General features: G+C 44.0%; 1 protein-coding gene across 1 annotated transcript; it reads right to left on the bottom strand.

Annotated features, from left to right (window-relative positions):
* Window positions 1-5,251: 5,251 nt before the first annotated feature.
* CH25H (cholesterol 25-hydroxylase) lies at window positions 5,252-7,113 on the bottom strand. Its single transcript, XM_063963248.1, has one exon. It carries the CDS (start codon window positions 7,111-7,113, stop codon window positions 6,253-6,255), a length of 861 nt encoding a protein of 286 aa, XP_063819318.1. The 3' UTR covers window positions 5,252-6,252.
* Window positions 7,114-23,462: the final 16,349 nt, after the last annotated feature.

The following is a 23,462-nucleotide window of genomic DNA, read 5'->3' as shown; positions in this document are numbered from 1 at the left end:
TACCCAAAATGTAAGAGATAAGCAATTATAGTGAAACACTGTTTAATAATTGTAAGATTTAATATGAGAAAAACGAAAACATATAAACTCCACACAGATCACATGTATTTCCAAGTGGCCAAATTTTGACAATTCCAGCTAGACATGAACTGTTATTTAAGCAGTTCAGAATGCACTTGAAACAGTGCAAGTCCTGGGTTCTCCCACTGGTGCAGGCTCAGGTTTGGCTGAAATTTACAATTATTAAACAGTACTTCACTATATTTGCTTATCCCTTTCATTGGAGATAGCTGAATGAGCCTAATAAGAAGTATGACATCCGCTGTATCTGAAGTGGTATATTTATGAACAACCTACATATGCAGTAGCACTGGCTAAATTCTATACAACAATGTGATAATACCTATAATTCCTTAAATTAATTGTATCAATCAGATAACTATGGTATACTTGCAACATTTTTCTGGAAAAAAAAGGGTGGTGGGGGGATTTCCCAAACCTATGTGGCACATAGATGCAAAAGGGATTTTAATCTACAGGTGAACTCCTGCGAGTATTACGTACTCTCACTTAATCCTGGTTAGTCTCAAACTCCATTATTGGACAATTACAAATGTGGAATTCATCTATTAGGGTTGGCAAGTGTTGAGTACTGTGTGGGATTATCAAATAATTGGTCTAACCCCCCAAGACTCTGTGCCTAAAATCCCCTTGGTACTATTCAGCAGTTCCCCTTATTATAATAATATAACAGGGTATTATAATGTGTCTTCCCTTCCTGGTTCAGTAACACATAAAATGCCAGTTGTTACCATTTGTATCCATAAAAGTTGCTAGTATCCCAAAGAAAGGAATTATAGGTATTATCACATTGTTACTGTTTCTCATTTTAATATAAATGCGCTTATATAGATTCAGTCAATCATCAAGGTTTATGATAATACTGTATTTCATAACGACGTTGACATATAAACCTTGATGATTGACTGTCTCTATATCAGTACCTCATATTAAGATGAGAAATAGCTGCAAATAATTACTCCAGACATTTTGTTTATATTTAATTTTCTTTTGCTATACCCCAATATTAGGGGATTATAACTTTTTATACTGTAGGTATCACAATTGTACATGACGTGTCATACATTATGATGAACATAAGGAGGGATTTGGATAGATGTCATATTGGGCAACTTTGCTTTGATGTGTTGTAGAAGTGATTATTATACCTAACATCCACTAACAAATCCTTTACCTGCAATTATACCTATTTGTGTGATGGATGAATTTGGACGGGAGAGGGGAGGAGTCAAGATGGGAGGGGTCAAGATGAGAGGGGTGGAGTCAAGACGAGAGAGGGGAGGAGTCAGGACTGGAGAGGGGAGGGGTCAAGATTAAACCGTAAACCGCCCCCCCTAAAAGAAAAGTCTAGATCCGACCCTGATGAGGGGTTGGGTCTGTTGAGGGGGTGGGGCCTGATGAGGGGGTGGGATCAAACCTCAATGGGCCTGATTTTACACAATTGCAGCTTTCCTTGCGCATTTTGCTGCAGTTGCATCTGAGACCAGGGGTGGATTGGGACCTAAAAGTGGCCCTATAAAATAAATGGGGACAATGCAGTGTACTGAGTGCGGTTATGTGGTGACATGATCACACACAAAACAGGCTCCACAGACACATCAGTCTACGAAGAATCTTCCTGGTGAGCCCAATGGCCAATCTGCCCCTGGGGTAAAGCACAAAATTGTAATATTATATACTCATCCCACTCAAATGTCAATGTCTTTGTATATCTCAATCTCCCATATCTTCTTATAACATCACATCACCATCTGATAGTACTGTGTACATCCATATTTTCCTGTACGCATATATGAAGTACCACTTTGTTCTTACTTTGAAGTGATGCAGAATGCAGGAAGAAGTAAAGAGCAAATGGAGAGAGATATTTGTACCTCGTCAGTCTAATCAGGAGACTTTTGAAGGGTAGAATCTGGGCATATAAAACACAGCTGTTCTCCCTGCATATGCAGTCACACGCAGGTGGATATTTCCAAACTTGTCACTCCGCAAGGTTGATTGTGGTGCGCTTGGGCAGCAGCCACTTCTCTTTATGGCTCCCTGCCTCTAATACATGAGGACTCATTCCCCACTCAGAGAATAAGCCAACACTAAGCAGGATGGACTTAGAGGATTGGCATTATGGGCAGAGCTAGCAGCCATGCCACCCACAGGGTATCATGCCTTGACTAATGCCGCCAGCTGAACCGCCTTGCTTGTCATGATTAAAACATTTACAACAGTGTTGTTATTGAAAATATTGTTGTTGTATGATTGAAATTAAACTAAATTTGCATAAGATTTGCACTAAAAAACAAATTAGTTGAACAAAAGTCCCAACATCTTTATGTGAAATGAGCAGTAAATAAAAAAAACACATATCTATTTGGGCAACTTGTCAGCAGTTTTGTCTGGCGGATTTAAATAGGCAATGATATAAAAAAACAACACTAGGAGAGATTTTAGTTTACCATCATTGCCCATTTAAATTGCACGGTTAGAGCCGATGATAAGCCATGTCTAATACAGAATTACAATTATATGCTAAAACACTAAAAATAGCACAAATTAGATGCGTTGCATACAAAACTAGACTGTGGTCAAAACGAGCCATACCCACAAATAGTTTTCAGATACGCCTGTCATTTAATATCTAGCACATTTAAACTAAATTTTAACCTCATTATCTATTTTTTTCTGTTTCTATTGCAGAAGACGTGCCCATATTATACCAAGAGTGCCCATATGATTATATATCAACAGAGCATCCTGGCCAGACATGCTTAACCCTTTATTTAAATAAACATTATGATTTATTATACCAGTTATTTATATAGCGCACACATATTCTGTATCGCTTACAGAGAACATTTGGCCATTCACATCAGTCCTTGCCCCAGTGAAGCTTACAATCTATATTCCTTAACACATATACATGCACACAAGGGTTAATTTTGGTTGGAAGCCAGTTAAACTACCAGTATATTTTTGGATTGTGGGAGGAAACTGGAGAACCCAGAGGAGACTCACGCAAGTACGGGGAGAATATACAAACTCCACACAGTTAGGGTCATGGTGGGAATCAAACCCAGGACCTCAGTGCTGTGAGGCAGTAATGGTAACTATCACCCAGTCTGTGCTGCCACAATGTTTGCATAGATTGTGTAGACTGTATTGCGATGACAGTTGCTATTCACATCCAATGTCTATTTAAAGGTACGAAAATACAGTGAAATTTTTCCGGCAGATGGCAGCACTGGCCAATGTGATTTGGAAAAGATGGCTTCTCCCAGACAGATCATCACGAGTTGAGTAGCCCATTTACAAGAAAAACAATGTCCTTTATCAATCATTTCCTCAAAATCATAATGAAACAGTAATTGAAGTTGCTAGAGTATCAAAATACCAAATTAGAATGAATTGCAATGCTTTGGTGTACGAGCTACAACACCAGCAAATCAATGTCCATTAGGATGGACATTGGGTCTAAATGACCAAACCATATTTTTGGGGGGTTATTTAGGGCCTTATTCATCTTTTTTTTTTACCAGTGTCATCACTGGGATACACTGGAAACATGTGCCTGAAAGAAGCAACAATTGAATTGCTCCATTGGGTGCCATCTAGTGGTTGCCGGTGCCATAACAATTGAATATTGTCCAAAGAATCAGAAATTACATTTGAGATGTGGACTTTGCTAAGTCTCTCTGTGTCATTGTGATACATATAGGAAGAGGCCTTAAGTGCTGGGCTACTCATCCTCCTAATCAGGGGCGTATTAAGAGAGAAGGGGGCCTGTGTGCAGACTCCGTGTGGCCACTCCTATCTCTCTTGCTGGCAGTGTAACCTCCGTGTCACTGTGATTGACGGTTCCGCCTGTAGACTCTATCACTGTGCCAGAGTCTGCTATTCAGATTTGGAGCACCAGGAAAATGGCATTGTAGACAGTTTCCTGGAGATTCCCCTTGCTGCTTTTGTGCAAAACACAGTGAAAATGGCCCTGGGTGCAGTATGTGCGGTGTGGGCCCCCCTGGACCCGAGAGGCGCATGTGCACAGCACACACTGCACCCATCATAGATATGCCGGTGCTCCTAATTTATTGTACCAGCAGCACTATTTTAATAAGACCCACACAAAGAAAAAGTGTGCGATATACTATATATAGGAAGTTTGCTGTATCATTGTCACCTGGGAAGGGCCCAAAGGTAAGATATATGAAACTGTCCGGAGCAACCAATCGGATTCTAGATATCATTTTGTAGAATGTACCAGATAAATTATAGATGGAATATGATTGGCAGCTATGGGTAATGCCTCCACTTTGTCTTCTATAGAAGGTTTTATACATAGAATATACCAGATAAGTTATAGATGGAATTTGATTGGCTGCTTTGGGTAACACCTCCACATTGTCTTCTTTACAATGTTTGATGCATCTCCTCAATATGTTTTAGTTGCTTCACCTTAAGTGGCTCTGTCAAAAATACTAAGCTGGTATTAAGTTATTTACTTTTTATGCTTAATTAACTCAACCTTATGCTATATTTTACCTTGTGTGTCCATACCCTAAGGCTACATTCAGGATGCTTTCTGTTAAGCATTTTTATAGATTGCATGCTCATGCGAGCAGGTCTCTCGCCTTTTCGTTTTCGCTACACAAATATTTTAATTGGCCATTGTAATTTTGCAAATTAGTTTACTTGTTTGTATTAGTTATACTTGTGTAACTCATTGTCAGTTTTATTCACCAAGTTCAGCACTAAAAAACCCTTGTAGCAAATAATTGAATAAAAGATAATAATTCTCTTGAATGAAATACTAAAGGAATGACTGAACTACAGTATGTGTGAGCATTTCTGTTTAGAAATATCAGGTACAGGTGTGGGAAATGTTGCTTTGGCTGCTTCCACATTCCTGGGCAAGGTGACAGACTTTTTTTTTTCTTTAAACAGAAGACATAAGCTTGGACATAAAGTTATGATTAATATGTTTAAGACACAAACATCATTAAATTTTAATCTTTTATAATATAAGGATGTTGGTCTACATACTGTATGTGATGTAGAACTTTACACAATCCAGGAGAACATACATACAGACAATTAAAACACTGACTTCCAATTTGTTTCTATTAAAAATGAGAATTTAATAGTATCACTTAATGTACAAATATAAAATGTTTTTAACAAACAAAAAATAAATTCAGTATTTACAATATTTTGTTTAAAAAATATATGTTAGAACATTCTATGTTCTGTGCAAAACCTTCATTTTAATACATTCATTTATTTGATAAATGTAGTTTGGAATCATCCTTCTATATACTGTACTTCATCTTAGTCCTTGTGAAACATACAGTATAGCTTGATGCCTAAACCCATTTCTATTCATCTTTTTTACACATACAACCTTTACATCCTTATAGAACAACTTTCCGTGAGCTTTCATCACATGCTGTGCCCTACATTATATGTATCCATTTACAATACCTTAATAATACAATCATAATACTGTCATAATACTGTCAGTCAACACAATGCAGGAAACTGCTGTCATTTATCAGCCACTATACCATTTAAATATCACATTTTTGGTCCTACTGTAAAACGTATAAAGATATACTGTAAAATTATACTGTAACCATTATACATATAATGTATAATTAGAATGTACCATGTGCTCTCCTAATTTTAACTTAAACATCATTCACTCATTTTAAAATCTTAACTATAGAAATGTTTAAATTGTGTCATACACAATGGATTTTGGTAAAAAAACTTCACATTATTGCTCAATAGACAAATATTTACGTTAGTATATTATAAATAAACAAATAAATAAATAAATAAATATCAAAGTACACTAGCAGACTCCGTTTTCTTCTGGCAGAGTCACTCATAAATAGTTTTTGTATAGATTTTGGTCCCGGCTCAGGCATGAAGGTGAAGTTCATGTAAAGGTAACTGTACTGTATTATGTCTTGAAGTGCTGGGAGAAGATTCAGACCATGTTCCCATTTATGTAACAGTTGACCATCGGCCCTGAAGCACAGGCACAGCGTCCAGTCTCTTCCCTTTAGACCTTGGAGATCTGATAGCAGATTAGGACCAAGCTTCAGGTCATGTACAATTACTGACCATTCAGCTTTCAGGTGCACACACACTTTCAATTTATGTATGTTAAGTGGTTCTTCATTCAGTCTTGGAGTACTGAGAGTAGGCAATTGGCTCTTTCACCTTCTGCCTTGCTAGTGTATTAAACAGTTTGTCCCAGTGAGTAAAGTACGGTGCGTAGTTAGACACAAACTTTTCATGATGAAGATCATGGTGACTTGGTCCTCCGCACAAGCCAAATGGGACTAACCTGTGTGTAGACCAGGGAAAGTCATAGCCACAATGGTCTTCCACAGACAGGTAAATATGGATGATGAAGATAGCCATCTCAGTCATTGGGTGGCAGCCCAGCAGTATTGGACTGACATTAGCAAAGAACCCCAGTGACAGCATCTCCCAGGCGCTGGAGTATTGTGTCGCCAGCACAAAGGTGGCAGTGTACTTGTGATGCATCTTATGAAAGTTTTTGTACAGCCAGGGGACCTTGTGGTGCAGCAAGTGCCAGGCAAAGTACTGGAAGTCAAACAGCAGCAGGCTGGCAATGATATCCAGTATAAAGCGATGCAGTTCTGGTGCCACGGGTGGCAATTGCACTGGTCTCCAGTACCAGTAGGCGATGGTCACTGGGAAGATGAACACCAAGTGACTGTAGACAGTGTGTGCCAGGCAGTGCAAAATCATGCTCAGTGAGGGTCTGGATTTTGGCTGCACTTGGTACTTCTTCAAGGCAGGTAACTTGTGACACAGAAGGTCCAGTGCCAGGTAGGGAATGCAGAAAGCCATATAGACTGTGAATGAGAAAATAACTGGATACAAGGGAGATCTAATTATCTGTTCTTTGGATGTGACCCGATCCCACAGAGGCTGCAGAAAGCCTGAGGCCGGCTGTAAACCCCAGTGTGAGCCGGGTGCTACTGTTACCTCAACGCTGCAGTTCATTGTGAATGAATGATCTCTGTGTATGCAGCACACATGGTTATATAGTCCTCCTACTTCCTCCTAACCATATTTGTCTGCTTTGCCTGGAAATTCCTGCCCTGTGTAGACAGCAGCATGTGCTCTACGAGAACGTCATACTGGAATTCACAAGTAAAAGTTGTGCTGTGTAATAATCAGTGGTGTGACTGCGCAATACAGCAGGCTTTATACTGCAGGCAGCCCCACTGCGCTTTATACTGTGCTTCGTACTGCAGGCAGCACCACTGCGCTTCTTACATTTACTAATCATACTGTAGTTTGCATTGCATTTTATTTGGGATTTATCAGAATTTAAACGGTGTGGTTATAAGTGCATACAGTACACATAGGACTGCTGTGCTGTATATACAGTTATAATGCACTCCTGCCTATGTACATGATAATTTATTGCCACCTTTCTAACATCAATCTCTTATTTCTTTACACCAGGCTTTACTGCTGCTGTGGAACTACAAGTCCCAGCAGGAGTTTCCAGCCAAAAAAATTGCTAAGCAAAGTGAACTGTTCTGACACGTGTACTGTAGGACAGTAAACAATTTTGTGCTACACTAATTGAAGCTTAATGTTTTCTTTTTATTTATTTATTAACAGTTTATTAACAGTTTCTTATATGGCGCAGCAGCATATCTACAAAACTTCAAACGGGCTCTCAAGACCCACTTCTTCACCAAACCCAGCCAACTCTCCTCCTAACCCTCTTGTCTATGCTCACTGTCTGTGTCTACCCCTTCTGTGTCACCCCCAGTCTGTTAGCATCTCACCTTTTAGATTGTAAGCTCTCAAGAGCAAGGTCTTCTTTACTCATGTGCCTTTCCTTTTCTTACTTACACTATCTTATACTCCATACTCCCTTTGATGGCACCTAACCCCGGGTATGTACTGTGTAATGGGTGCTGCGGATCCCTTGTAGCGTTATATAAATAAAGGATAATAATAATAATAATAATATTCCGTTGTGCTTTACAATTAGAACAACAGTAATAGAACAAAACTGGGGAACAACAGACAGACAGATGTAGGAAGGCCCTGCTCACAAGCTTACAATCTATAGGGATAGGGATTTTTAGATTTAATTACACTGTAGCTGGGTTCAGCCTCTCAGCATTTTTAGAGTATTCAACATCCCATTCCTATCAAGGGCAAACTCAGATTTGTAGAGGGTGTATCCTTGCCACCAGACACGTGAGGCATGTGCCTAGAGGCGTCACTTGTTTGGGGGCGGCACTTGGATGCTTGTGTTGGTACTGTCAGTCCAGAATGTACCAGTAACTTCAGAATATTTACATTGTACTGTACCATATGCCATCTTGAATGGAGTGTAAGCGGGCAGGACACGCTCATACTGCCAATGTAAGCTGCCCCACAGTACTTAGTAAATATGTATAAATAAATAAAAATCAAATAATATCATAGTCAGTGGCTTTTTTAATTATTATTCTATTAAATGGGCTATCATCAAATGATGGCGTATAACCAATAAGTCATTAGCAACTGTGTTCGTGTGCGCAGCATTGACACAATATTGACGATAATCGACTCCTCCAGTGAGTTTATGGTCACGCAGACTGGCCGCGGAAGTAGCAACATGATCACAGCTGAGGGCAGCTACACCCCGGTCATGACACACCAGCATTTTTGCCATCACTCCCCGTTAACTCCCCCAAACGGTCCCTTTGTGTCAGTCACTATGCATAAACAATATCACTGCATGCGGCATCACAAAGGTACATTTGCGCTTGTGTAGCACGATCGTGACACGCACAATCTGCTGATAATCGCTCAGTTGCATACAAACATGAAAAGTGCAATTGAGCCAATATAAATTAATATGTGGCTCTTGATCATGCAGTGATGTCATTAAGGGGTGCTGGCATTCGATGGCTAGATCCCAGGGAGAATTTCCTAGATACTGTAAATGGAATACAATAACCTACATAACACAGAAGGTACTTAAAAATGCCATTTAAAGCCAGATTACAATTTGTTGTATGGGGTTCTGGCAACCATGAAAATCATAAAAGGAAATCATAATTAGGAATTAAGTCAAATTAAATAAAATAATGAAACTGAGCAATGCATGTGAATGGTTAAAATGTCAGGAGAAAGGAAGAAGGAGGGACCTAGCTAAGTAGATTTATTTGCATAAACACTGTCGTAACTTGATCCTTGTCGTTTCTGGCTGGCAGTGAACTTTCTGTGTCTTTGTTCAGTAGAAATGAAAGAGAGGTTGGCGTAATAAAAGAAGGAAATCTTTGTGGAAATAAAAGGTAGCCGCTTACATATCAGTATACGAAGTTGTTTGTGGCACATATGCTGGGGCTAAATCTAGGTACACTCTAGACCAGGAGTTCTCAAACTCGATCCTCAGACAGTGCATGTTTTGCAGGTAACCCAGCAAGTGCACAGGTGTATTAATTACTCATTGACACATTTTAAAAGGTCCGCAGGTGAAGCTAATTATTTCACTTGCGATTCTGTGAGGAGACCTGCAAAACATGCACTGTGTGGGGTCCTGAGGACTGAGTTTGAGAACCTGTGCTCTAGACGACTGTTTCAGTGCTATGCTCGATTACGATATTTCTGAATGACATATCGTTCAAATCGTCCAGTATGTACACACTATATTGTCAGCAATGGGCGCTCCAGCGGGTCGCTTGCAACATCGCCCAGCGGCTGTACATGCAGCTCAATCTGGCGATGTCGCAATCGAAGCCATGCTGCCGAATGCACCATGGCCGAGCTCCTCCCCCCGCCATGGCTCAGTCGCACCCGACATCGACAAGTGTGTATGCATCCTGCTGGGACCCGCCGCAGCCAATATCGCTGACTACACTCATTTAGATCAATCCGTTTCCTGACAGCATTTCTCTGGTGGCTAGAGGCTCTTCCGCCTTATGAGTCCTGGGGGTATATTTACTAAAGGTTGACTTTGACCAATTTTGTGATTTTGACCGATTTTTGAACGATTTTTGCAAAACGGAGATTCACATACTAAGGAAAAATTGGTCAAGAAATATGCTGAAAAATCGACTCACGTCCAAAACTGCATTTTGGAAAAACATCAGTGTTTTCCTAAAGATGTATTGCAAATCGGAGATTTACTAACAATTGGTTTGTACATCAACCAAAAATCGACTAAAAATCAAACACAAAAATCAACCAAACAAGAGACTAATAAGTGACAGGTTGTTTTTAATCTTCTAAAACACATTCTATTGCTTAAAATGTCATTATGATGACTGGGCAGCATGAGCAGTGTAATGGTTAGCATTACTGCCTGACAGCACTGAGGTCTTAAGGGGGGTACACACGGAGCGATAATCTAAGCAATCTGACTAGATTGCTTAGATTTTCAGCAAGATCGCTCCGTGTGTAGCCCTAACAGCGATAGCGATGCGCAGCCCCGCGCATCGCTATCGCTGCTGCTAGATTAGCCTGCATGCAGGCCAATCTAGCGGGTCGCTCACTTCACCCGCTGGGTGAAGTGAGCGGCCCCCCCGTCTCCCCCCGCACGCTCAGCACAGATCGCGCTGTGCTGAGCGGCGGGAGAGATGTGTGCTGAGCGGTTCGCTCAGCACACATCTCTACAGCATCGGGCCGTGAGTGCTGGCCTTTAGGTTCATTTCCCACCATGGCCCTAACTGTGTGGAATTGATATATTCTCCCCGTGTTTGCATGAGTTTTCTAGAGGTACTCCGGTTTCCTCCCACAATCTGAAAATATACTGGTAGGTTAATTGGCTCGCACAGCGCCTACTTCCAGGGAGGGTTCCCAGGGGAACCATCTGTCCGGCCAGCTACTCAGTGACTAGCCCATAGGCTACATTGGGCTACTGCTATTTTCAGATGGCGGTAGCTGCTGGGACCATTATCTGAAATGCATCTCATTCCGGATATTGGTAAATTGTGCAGCATCGCATCCCCCATAGAAACCTATGGGGGCTGCAGCCAGAAATGGAGGGATAACAGCAGGTATCATAGATATATGCTGCAGTCCCAAGTGTATACATTCAGGGATATATTTGCTAACACTGAACGGGTGTTATCGGAGATATAGCTGCAAATATATAATGATAACTGGGCCCCTTATTCTCTTGTTTGTCAGAATTCCTCTTTATTCATAACCATACTCGTACTTACTGTACAGCAACACACACATATTTGCTTCTTGCCAAACTCACTGGAGTTCTGGAAATTTCCGTTCCTGGTGTCCGTTGTTAGCCAGCCATTGATTGCAATGGGTAATTCCGAGCATTATGAGTCAGCCACATTGTGTGCAACATTTATCACCTGCCTGATTTCCAAGGAATTATTGTTGTACAGGTCATTACATTACCAGATTATCTTACTCACTCTATAGGTGGGTACACATGGAGCGATCTTTACTTCATTTCTGAACAATATGACTAGATTGCTTAGAAATGAAGCACACATCTAGTCAGGTCGCTCACTTCACTGCTGTGTAATGTGAGCGCGCCCATCCCCCGTCACCCCCCCCCCCCCCCCTCGCTCAGCACACATCTCGCTAAGTGCTGAGTGGGGGGAGAGATGTGTGCTGAGTGGTCTGTAATAGATCGCTCAGCACACTTTCAAGGCGTGTACCCCCTTATGACACTGTGAGACACTAATGCAAACAAATATAAGATCAACTGTTTACGGGCCACGGCAAGTGTGCAGTTTGCCATATCGCATTAAAAAACAGTCCTTATTCGCAGTTTTAACAGAGGGATCCCATACCTCCCAACATGATGCTCTCCAGGAGGGACGGGATGCTCTGCTCCTGGACTTCCTTCTTAATTTATGATTGCCATCACCTGTGCTGAAAGTCCATACCTCCCAACTGTCCCAATTTTTGCTGGACAGTCCCGGTTTCTGGGACTGTCCCGTTGTCCCACCCGTGGACCGCAGTATCCCACGTTGGGGGGAGCGGCAGTTAGGAGACCACCTGTCACTCGCTGCTCTGCTGTAGAGCAGCATTGAATAGACACGAAGACAAGAGGGACTGGGGGCATTCCAGCAGCTCACAGAGCACTGGTCATGCCCCCACAGTGACGGAATACAGGGGCATGGCTCGTGTTCGGGCCATTACTGCAAAGCCACACCCTCTTTTAATGAGGCCATGCACCATTTTTCCTGGTGGGCGCGGCTACTTGGTTCCGGAGTCCCACTTCTTTTTCCCACTTCTTTCCTCCTGATAGTTGGGAGGTATGTGAAACACCTTTCTTATCCATTAACCTGTTCAAAGGAAATCGTTAGACAACTGGCATCAGATGCTGGTTGTACTAATGTATGGCCAGCATTATGGGGCGTACGCACGGAGTGATTTTTGCCTATTTTCTAAGAGATCTGACTAGATCGCGCAGAAATTAAGCAGGAATCGCTCCGTGCGTATGCCCCATAGTGATAGGGATGTGCGGCCCCACGTGTCACTATCACCGGCTCAGATCATTCATGCATGCAATATAAATCTAGTCAGATGGTCTGGCATGCATATAGCACATATCGCTCAGCACACATCGCTGTGTGTATAGCGGTGTATAGCGATGTGTGCTGAGCTATCTGTGCTAACTAGGGGGCAGATGTATTAACCTGGAGAAGGCATAAGGAAGTGATACACCAGTGATATGTGCAAGGTGATAAAGGCACCACCCAATCAGATCCTAACTGTTAATTTACATATTGGAGCTGATTGGCTCGTGCCTTTATCACCTTGCACTTATCACTGGTTTATCACTTCCTTATGTCTTCTCCAGGTTAATACATCTGCCCCTAGATCGCTTAGCACACAGGCACAAGTCGCCCCGTGTGTATGGGGCATAACACAGTATTGCAGCTCTGCCACAGCTGAAGTGCACTCATGGAAACTAACCAACATGAATCGCTTCCACTACATACAAAATACTTTGCTCACAAACATCTTATTTAATTTACATAGAATAAATGAATAGACTTAATCAATGAGAAAGAGGAGGCCATCCAAGGGTTTGGTAAGTGTGATTTGAAAAAAAAAAAAAAAAAAGGATTATAACCTTTGGGGTTTGTGTGTCCTGTGGTTCTGATAATATATTCTTTACAGGTGATAGTGGGACCTTAATGTCTGGGCATGCTTGCACTTGTTGTTCCATAAGCGCTGGCATGTCGGGGCAGGCTTTCTAGGACCAGTAATCTGCCTGCAACCAACAATATTATCTATTCTTTAACCATTAACAAATAACTTCACACCTAGAGTCACCAGGGGTGTGGGGAATATCCTAATGAGGGGGGACCCCAGTTTTTGGGAGTCCAGACTTTCTGAGAAATTCCAGCTCTGGGCTGACCAGTTCAGGGCTGGTTGCTGTGTGCCCCCCTTCTATAGCATCAGCCCCTCTGTTGGTTTCGTCTAGCGCTTACTATAGATGAATAGTGGGAACCCCATGCTTTTTCCCTCCTATTGTCCCATACAAGCCCAGCCTGAGGGGTCCATGACTGGTTATGGTTCTTGGGGGGACCACATGCATTTTTTTAATTTTAACTATTTAATTGTTTTTACACCAAAGAAATTTCAAATCCCTAAAAGGTTACTCTCATTTTTTCCTTTTTCTCCTGAGCATAGGAAAAAATGGGAAAGTCCACCGATAGTGGATGCATCAGTGTCCAGGTTGTCACGAAAAATTGTATTGCCTGTCCCGGGTGCAGACTTCCTGAAAGACACGGCTGATCGTAAAATTGAGACTACACTCAAATCCTTGTACACAGCTGCTGCGGTGGCTCAGAGACCCACTATAGCATGTGAGTGGATTACTAAAGCCATTGCTAAATGGTCGGGTAACCTCATTGAAGGGTTGGATTCCTTATCTACGGGGAAGATTGTGTTACTCCTGCAACAGGGCCCTCATTCCGAGTCGTTCGCTCGGTAATTTTCATCGCATCGCAGTGAAATTCCGCTTAATACGCATGCGCAATATTCGCACTGCGACTGCGCCAAGTAATTTTACAATGAAGATAGTATTTTTACTCACGGCTTTTTCTTCGCACCGGCGATCGTAGTGTGATTGACAGGAAATGGGTGTTACTGGGCTGAAACACGGCGTTTTATGGGCGTGTGGTTAAAAACGCTACCGTTTCCGGAAAAAACGCAGGAGTGGCTGGAGAAACGGGGGAGTGTCTGGGCGAACGCTGGGTGTGTTTATGACGTCAAACCAGGAACGACAAGCACTGAACTGATCGCAGATGCCGAGTAAGTCAGAAGCTACTCTGAAACTGCTAAGTAGTTTGTAATCGCAATATTGCGATTACATCGTTCGCAATTTTAAGAAGCTAAAATACACTCCCAGTAGGCGGCGGCTTAGCGTGAGCAACTCTGCTAAATTCGCCTTGCGAGCGATCAATTCGGAATGAGGGCCCATATACAGGACTCTGCTAACTTTACGGTGGAAGCCATTAAAGAAGTAGGTTTGCTTACTGCTATGGCAGTGTCAGCACGCATGGGGCTTATGGTTACACCAGTGGACTGCAGACATACGGCGGGATGTACTAAAGCAAAAATGCAGTAAAACCCCCGAAAACGGGGGTTTTACCGCATTTTCATATTTACTAACAACCTTTCGCCGCGTTTTCGGCGTCCAGGGTATCGCCATCTCTGGATGGCAATACCCTATAGAAGCCTATGGCCTTCTTTTCGCTGACCGCCGCAACCCGCCGACACCGTCGACGCCGCCGCAGATGCCTCCCCCCCCCCCCCCCCCAGCTTACCTTCCTCCAGGCTGCCTCGGATCCGGAAGGTAATCTCCTCCTCCCCCTAGCAACGCAGCCTGACGTCCTTCCGGCTGCAGGGGGGAGGTGAAGGCGCTTGGGGCAGCCTGCTGCTGCTTCCCAGCATCTAGCCTGTGTGGGCACCCCATGGAGGTGACGGAGACCACCCACAGACCACCTAACAGGTATCGCGTGGGGCCTCCATCACCGCATCGCGATGTTGATCGCATATGTTAGTACATATGCGATCAACATCGCTGCGATAACCGGCGAGGGGCGGCGATGTATGTTAATACATCCCGCCCATAGACTCCAGGAAAGGCGTGAAAGGCCTACCCTTCACAGGAGAGGTCTTATTTGGAGATGAACTAGACAAATGGATCTCCAAAGCTACTGCGGGTAAGTCCACATATCTTCCTTCTGCAGCTCCCCCATCCAGAAAGACCTACTTAGGAACGACTCTACAGTGCTTTCGGACTGCCAAGCTTAAGGGCAAAGCCAAAGGATCTTTTACAGCCAACAGAGATGCTAGAGGTAAACCAAGCAAACCAGCAACTGCCGATTCTCAGGAACAGAGCTCCAGCTCTGCTTCCTCAAAGCCTTCTGCATGACGGTGGGACGCGATGCCTGGAAGACTTAAAAGTATATATATTTCCATTTATATATGTACACATACACAGAGACATACATATATATATATATATATATATAGTGTACATTCGGCGGCACTCCGGTATAGAGAAGCATACAAGCAGGTTGATAGAAAACAATGTTTCGAAGTTTTTATTAACTTCGTCCTGATAAAGAAATATACATATAGTCTCACTGGCCCTATTGCAGACTATATGTATATTTCTTTATATATGTTTATGTTGGTGTAGTTTCGGATGCACAAGCACTTTAATGTTTTCATTATGTTTTTTGACTCTCAGCATTGGTGCGGCTTAGCCCGGCGGGTTACCATGTCAGCGGCGCTGGAGAGCGCGCGTCGCCGCCTGGTGACGTCATCAGTCCCCGGCCGGGACCCGCTCGTGCTGTTTGGACAGATCTGTATGTGGTGTGGGTACTTAAGGTAAGCCTCTGTATATGTTGTCTTTATATTGTCCTGACGAAATTTAATTACATTAAATGAAACGTTGACTTCATTAAGCTGCTTGGACAGCTTTCTTTAAATTGCTAATGGCAGTTCCTATAAGTCCTGGAGTGCCGTATCCTTTCTAAAGACTATATATATATATATATATATAGCAAGAAGAGGGTAGTAGGCACTCACTATTACAGCAGCCACCGGGGTGCCATCCTATTAAAATACACGCAGTGCAGTCCCTTGGTTAAGAACAACCAGTCATTTCCCCAATCAGGGACCAGGCGGCACTCCACGGATTTACAAAAAAGCAGCTTTTATAAATCAAAGTGCAATCAGTGCATCAAAATGAGCATAGTGCAAAGCACAACCGACGTTTCAACGCCTCACAGGCGTTTTTTTTCAAGGTGCTCAAACTGTTTTGTTTTGTCTTTTTCTCACAGTTTGAGCACCTTGAAAAAAACGCCTGTGAGGCGTTGAAACATCGGTTGTGCTTTGCACTATGCTCATTTTGATGCACTGATTGCACTTTGATTTATAAAAGCTGCTTTTTTCTAAATCCGTGGAGTGCCGCCTGGTCCCTGATTGGGGAAATGACTGGTTGTTCTTAACCAAGGGACTAAAAATCACGTCACCGGTGGTCAGGATCCTGTCGGTCAGGATACCGATATCAGATTCCTGACAGCTAGAAATGCCGACAGTCAGCATGCTGGGTAACAGGGACTACTCCCCCTCTTGGGTATCCACGACACCCATAGAGTGGGATAAAACTTGTGAGCGCAGCAAACCACCGGGCCTGCAAGGGGCTTAGTTGATCAACCCCCCTTCCTCCCCGCCGGCATTCTGGCATCTGGTATCACGGCGTCAGCATATTGACCACCGGGATTGCAGCCGCCGGCAGAGTATACCCATCCCATGATAGCTATATATATATATATATATATATATATATATATATATTAAACTTAAATACCAGATTTTACTTGAGGAAGAGTCATCTGGTTTCATTTGTTTACATTTATGGAGCCTTAAATCCTTGTCTTATATTTCAAAGAGCTTCTAAATGTAGAATGTTCATTTACAGACTAAAGCTCCTTCCAGCATTTCACATAGCAGAAGTAGTCAAGAATATTTTTATACTCTGATCTGTGTATTAGTACATAAAACCAATGTAATTATACAAATAAACTATATATATATATATATATATAAAAGGAAAGAAAGGTAGGACTCTTGAGACTTGAGTGCCACATCACCGCCCACCATCATTTTCAACCCATTTGTACTTTATATCATATATTGAGAGAAAGCTTTATATGGTTATTAATATTTTTGTACTTTATTATTATATGGGAGATTACTATTTTGGAAATGGGAGTGAATCATAAAGCCCATTTACTAGTATTTGTTGTACCACAATCGTCCACTCTGATTGTGACAATAGATGTGGTGGAAAAATATATACATAATGGAAGAACTAGAAAAGGAAGATAAATATAACTGTAATAATATTAGAGATGAGCGCCGGAAATTTTTCGGGTTTTGTGTAGAGATGAGCGGGTTCGGTTTCTCGGAAACCGAACCCGCCCGAACTTCAGGGTTTTTACACGAGGCCGAGCAGGCTCGGATCCTCCCGCCTTGCTCGGCTAACCCGAGCGCGCCCGAACGTCATTATCCCGCTGTCGGATTCTCGCGAGACTCGGATTCTATATAAGGAGCCGCGCGTCGCCGCCATTTTCACACGTGCATTGAGATTGATAGGGAGAGGACGTGGCTGGCGTCCTCTCCGTTTAGAGTGACTGACTAGTACAGAGAGACACAAATTTTGGGGAGCATATAGGAGGAGTACTACTTGCTGCTGATAGTGTGACCAGTGACCAGTGCCACCAGTTTACTAGTACAGAGAGACACAAATTTTGGGGAGCATATAGGAGGAGTACTACTTGCTGCTGATAGTGTGACCAGTGACCAGTGCCACCAGTTTACTAGTACAGAGAGACACAAATTTTGGGGAGCATATACAGGAGGAGTACTACTTGCTGCTGATAGTGTGACCAGTGACCAGTGCCACCAGTTTAGTTACTAGTACAGAGAGACACAAATTTTGGGGAGCATATAGGAGGAGTACTACTTGCTGCTGATAGTGTGACCAGTGACCAGTGCCACCAGTTTACTAGTACAGAGAGACACAAATTTTGGGGAGCATATAGGAGGAGTACTACTTGCTGCTGATAGTGTGACCAGTGACCAGTGCCACCAGTTTACTAGTACAGAGAGACACATATTTTGGGGAGCATATAGGAGGAGTACTACTTGCTGCTGATAGTGTGACCAGTGACCAGTGCCACCAGTTTACTAGTACAGAGAGACACAAATTTTGGGGAGCATATAGGAGGAGTACTACTTGCTGCTGATAGTGTGACCAGTGACCAGTGACCAGTGCCACCAGTTTAGTTACTAGTACAGAGAGACACAAATTTTGGGGAGCATATAGGAGGAGTACTACTTGCTGCTGATAGTGTGACCAGTGACCAGTGCCACCAGTTTACTAGTACAGAGAGACACAAATTTTGGGGAGCATATAGGAGGAGTACTACTTGCTGCTGATAGTGTGACCAGTGACCAGTGCCACCAGTTTACTAGTACAGAGAGACACAAATGTTGGGGAGCATATAGGAGGAGTACTACTTGATGCTGATAGTGTGACCAGTGACCAGTGCCACCAGTTTAATTAATCCGTTCTCTGCCTGAAAAAAAACGATACACAGTGTGACACAGTCACGTACCATATCTGTGCTCAGGCTCAGTGTGCTGCATCATCATATGTAATAATATCTGACTGTGCTGAGTGCTCACACAGCTTAATTGTGGGGGAGACTGGGGACTGGGAGCAGTTAGAGCAGGAGTACATATAATATATTTTAAGTACAGTGCACACTTTTGCTGCCAGAGTGCCACACTGCCAGTGTGACTGACCAGTGACCAGACCACACTGACCCCCAGTATATTGTGATTGTCTGCTTAGGACGGAGTACTACTTGCTGATAGTGTGACCAGTGACCATTGACCACCAGTTTGTGTCGGCCACTTGGGTCGCTGAGCTTAGTCATCCAGCGACCTCGGTGCAAATTTTAGGACTAAAAATAATATTGTGAGGTGTGAGGTGTTCAGAATAGACCGAAAACGAGTGTAAATTATGGTTATTGAGGTTAAGAATACTATGGGATCAAAATGACCCCCAAATTCAATGATTTAAGCTGTTTTTTAGGGTTCTTTGAAAAAAAACACCCGAATCCAAAACACACCCGAATCCGACAAAAAAAAAACCGGTGAGGTTTTGCCAAAACGCGTTAGAACCCAAAACACGGCCGCGGAACCGAACCCAAAACCAAAACACAAAACCCGAAAAATTTCAAGTGCACATCTCTAGTTTTGTGTTTTGGTTTTGGGTTCGGTTCCGCGGCCGTGTTTTGGGTTCGAACGCGTTTTGGCAAAATCTCACCGATTTTTTTTTGACGGATTCGGGTGTGTTTTGGATTCGGGTGTTTTTTTCAAAAAACCCTAAAAAACTGCTTAAAACATTGAATTTGGGGGTCATTTTGATCCCATAGTATTATTAACCTTAATAACCATAATTAACACTCATTTTCAGTCTATTCTGAACACCTTACACCTCACAATATTATTTTTAGTCCTAAAATTTGCACCGAGGTCGCTGGATGACTAAGCTCAGCGACCCTAGTGGCCGACACAAACACCTGGCCCATCTAGGAGTGGCACTGCAGTGTCACGCAGGCTGGCCCTTCAAAAAAACACTCCCCAAACAGCACATGACGCAAAGAAAAAAAGAGGCGCAATGAGGTAGCTGTGTGAGTAAGCTAAGCGACCCTAGTGGCCGACACAAACACCTGGCCCATCTAGGAGTGGCACTGCAGTGTCACGCAGGCTGGCCCTTCAAAAAACACTCCCCAAACAGCACATGACCCAAAGAAAAAAAGAGGCGCAATGAGGTAGCTGTGTGAGTAAGCTAAGCGACCCTAGTGGCCGACACAAACACCTGGCCCATCTAGGAGTGGCACTGCAGTGTCACGCAGGCTGGCCCTTCAAAAAACACTCCCCAAACAGCACATGATGCAAAGAAAAAAAGAGGCGCAATGAGGTAGCTGTGTGAGTAAGCTAAGCGACCCTAGAGGCCGACACAAACACCTGGCCCATCTAGGAGTGGCACTGCAGTGTCACGCAGGCTGGCCCTTCAAAAAACACTCCCCAAACAGCACATGACGCAAAGAAAAAAAGAGGCGCAATGAGGTAGATGTGTGAGTAAGCTAAGCGACCCTAGTGGCCGACACAAACACCTGGCCCATCTAGGAGTGGCACTGCAGTGTCACGCAGGCTGGCCCTTCAAAGAACACTCCCCAAACAGCACATGACGCAAAGAAAAAAAGAGGCGCAATGAGGTAGCTGTGTGAGTAAGCTAAGCGACCCTAGTGGCCGACACAAACACCTGGCCCATCTAGGAGTGTCACGCCGGCTGGCCCTTCAAAAAACACTCCCCAAACAGCACATGACGCAAAGAAAAATTAAAGAAAAAAGAGGTGCAAGATGGAATTGTCCTTGGGCCCTCCCACCCACCCTTATGTTGTATAAACAGGACATGCACACTTTAACCAACCCATCATTTCAGTGACAGGGTCTGCCACACGACTGTGACTGAAATGACGGGTTGGTTTGGACCCCCACCAAAAAAGAAGCAATTAATCTCTCCTTGCACAAACTGGCTCTACAGAGGCAAGATGTCCACCTCATCATCATCCTCCGATATATCACCGTGTACATCCCACTCCTCACAGATTATCAATTCGTCCCCACTGGAATCCACCATCTCAGCTCCCTGTGTACTTTGTGGAGGCAATTGCTGCTGGTCAATGTCTCCACGGAGGAATTGATTATAATTCATTTTAATGAACATCATCTTCTCCACATTTTCTGGATGTAACCTTGTACGCCGATTGCTGACAAGGTGAGCGGCGGCACTAAACACTCTTTCGGAGTACACACTTGTGGGAGGGCAACTTAGGTAGAATAAAGCCAGTTTGTGCAAGGGCCTCCAAATTGCCTCTTTTTCCTGCCAGTATAAGTACGGACTGTCTGACGTGCCTACTTGGATGCGGTCAATCATATAATCCTCCACCATTCTTTCAATGGGGAGAGAATCATATGCAGTGACAGTAGACGACATGTCCGTAATCGTTGTCAGGTCCTTCAGTCCGGACCAGATGTCAGCATCAGCAGTCGCTCCAGACTGCCCTGCATCACCGCCAGCGGGTGGGCTCAGAATTCTGAGCCTTTTCCTCGCACCCCCAGTTGCGGGAGAATGTGAAGGAGGAGATGTTGACAGGTCGCGTTCCGCTTGACTTGACAATTTTCTCACCAGGAGGTCTTTGAACCCCAGCAGACTTGTGTGTGCCGGAAAGAGAGATCCAAGGTAGGTTTTAAATCTAGGATCGAGCACGGTGGCCAAAATGTAGTGCTCTGATTTCAACAGATTGACCACCCGTGAATCCTTGTTAAGCGAATTAAGGGCTCCATCCACAAGTCCCACATGCCTAGCGGAATCGCTCTGTCTTTGCTCCTCCTTCAATGTCTCCAGCTTCTTCTGCAAAAGCCTGATGAGGGGAATGACCTGACTCAGGCTGGCAGTGTCTGAACTGACTTCACGTGTGGCAAGTTCAAAAGGTTGCAGAACCTTGCACAACGTTGAAATCATTCTCCACTGCGCTTGAGACAGGTACATTCCACCTCCTATATCGTGCTCAGTTGTATAGGCTTGAATGGCCTTTTGCTGCTCCTCCAACCTCTGAAGCATATAGAGGGTTAATTTCCACCTCGTTACCACCTCCTGCTTTAGATGATGGCAGGGCAGGTTCAGGCGTTTTTGGTGGTGCTCCAGTCTTCTGTACGTGGTGCCTGTACGCCAAAAGTGTCCCGCAATTCTTCTGGCCACCGACAGCATCTCTTGCACGCCCCTGTCGTTTTTTAAATAATTCTGCACCACCAAATTCAAGGTATGTGCAAAACATGGGACGTGCTGGAATTTGCCCAGATTTAATGCACACACAATATTGCTGGCGTTGTCCGATGCCACAAATCCACAGGAGAGTCCAATTGGGGTAAGCCATTCTGCGATGATCTTCCTCAGTTGCCGTAAGAGGTTTTCAGCTGTGTGCGTATTCTGGAAAGCGGTGATACAAAGCGTAGCCTGCCTAGGAAAGAGTTGGCGTTTGCGAGATGCTGCTACTGGTGCCGTCGCTGCTGTTCTTGCGGCGGGAGTCCATACATCTACCCAGTGGGCTGTCACAGTCATATAGTCCTGAGCCTGCCCTGCTCCACTTGTCCACATGTCCGTGGTTAAGTGGACATTGGGTACAGCTGCATTTTTTAGGACACTGGTGACTCTTTTTCTGAGGTCTGTGTACATTTTCGGTATCGCCTGCCTAGAGAAATGGAACCTAGATGGTATTTGGTACCGGGGACACAGTACCTCCAACAAGTCTCTAGTTGGCTCTGCAGTAATGATGGATACCGGAACCACGTTTCTCACCACCCAGGATGCCAAGGCCTCAGTTATCCGCTTTGCAGCAGGATGACTGCTGTGATATTTCATCTTCCTCGCAAAGGACTGTTGGACAGTCAATTGCTTGGTGGAAGTAGTAAAAGTGGTCTTACGACTTCCCCTCTGGGATGACCATCGACTCCCAGCAGCAACAACAGCAGCGCCAGCAGCAGTAGGCGTTACACGCAAGGATGCATCGGAGGAATCCCAGGCAGGAGAGGACTCAGAATTGCCAGTGACATGGCCTGCAGGACAATTGGCATTCCTGGGGAAGGAGGAAATTGACACGGAGGGAGTTGGTGGGGTGGTTTGCGTGAGCTTGGTTACAAGAGGAAGGGATTTACTGGTCAGTGGACTGCTTCCGCTGTCGCCCAAAGTTTTTGAACTTGTCACTGACTTATGATGAATGCGCTGCAGGTGACGTATAAGGGAGGATGTTCCGAGGTGGTTAACGTCCTTACCCCTACTTATTACAGCTTGACAAAGGCAACACACGGCTTGACACCTGTTGTCCGCATTTCTGTTGAAATACTTCCACACCGAAGAGCTGATTTTTTTGGTATTTTCACCAGGCATGTCAATGGCCATATTCCTCCCACGGACAACAGGTGTCTCCCCGGGTGCCTGACTTAAACAAACCACCTTACCATCAGAATCCTCCTGGTCAATTTCCTCCCAAGCGCCAGCAACACCCATATCCTCCTCATCCTGGTGTACTTCAACACTGACATCTTCAATCTGACTATCAGGAACTGGACTGCGGGTGCTCCTTCCAGCACTTGCAGGGGGCGTGCAAATGGTGGAAGGCGCATGCTCTTCACGTCCAGTGTTGCGAAGGTCAGGCATCGCAACCGACACAATTGGACTCTCCTTGTGGATTTGG

This window comes from Pseudophryne corroboree, chromosome 3, assembly GCF_028390025.1.
Source record: "Pseudophryne corroboree isolate aPseCor3 chromosome 3, aPseCor3.hap2, whole genome shotgun sequence".
Lineage (NCBI taxonomy): Eukaryota > Metazoa > Chordata > Amphibia > Anura > Myobatrachidae > Pseudophryne > Pseudophryne corroboree.
This window is presented reverse-complemented; position numbering and strand designations above follow the sequence as displayed.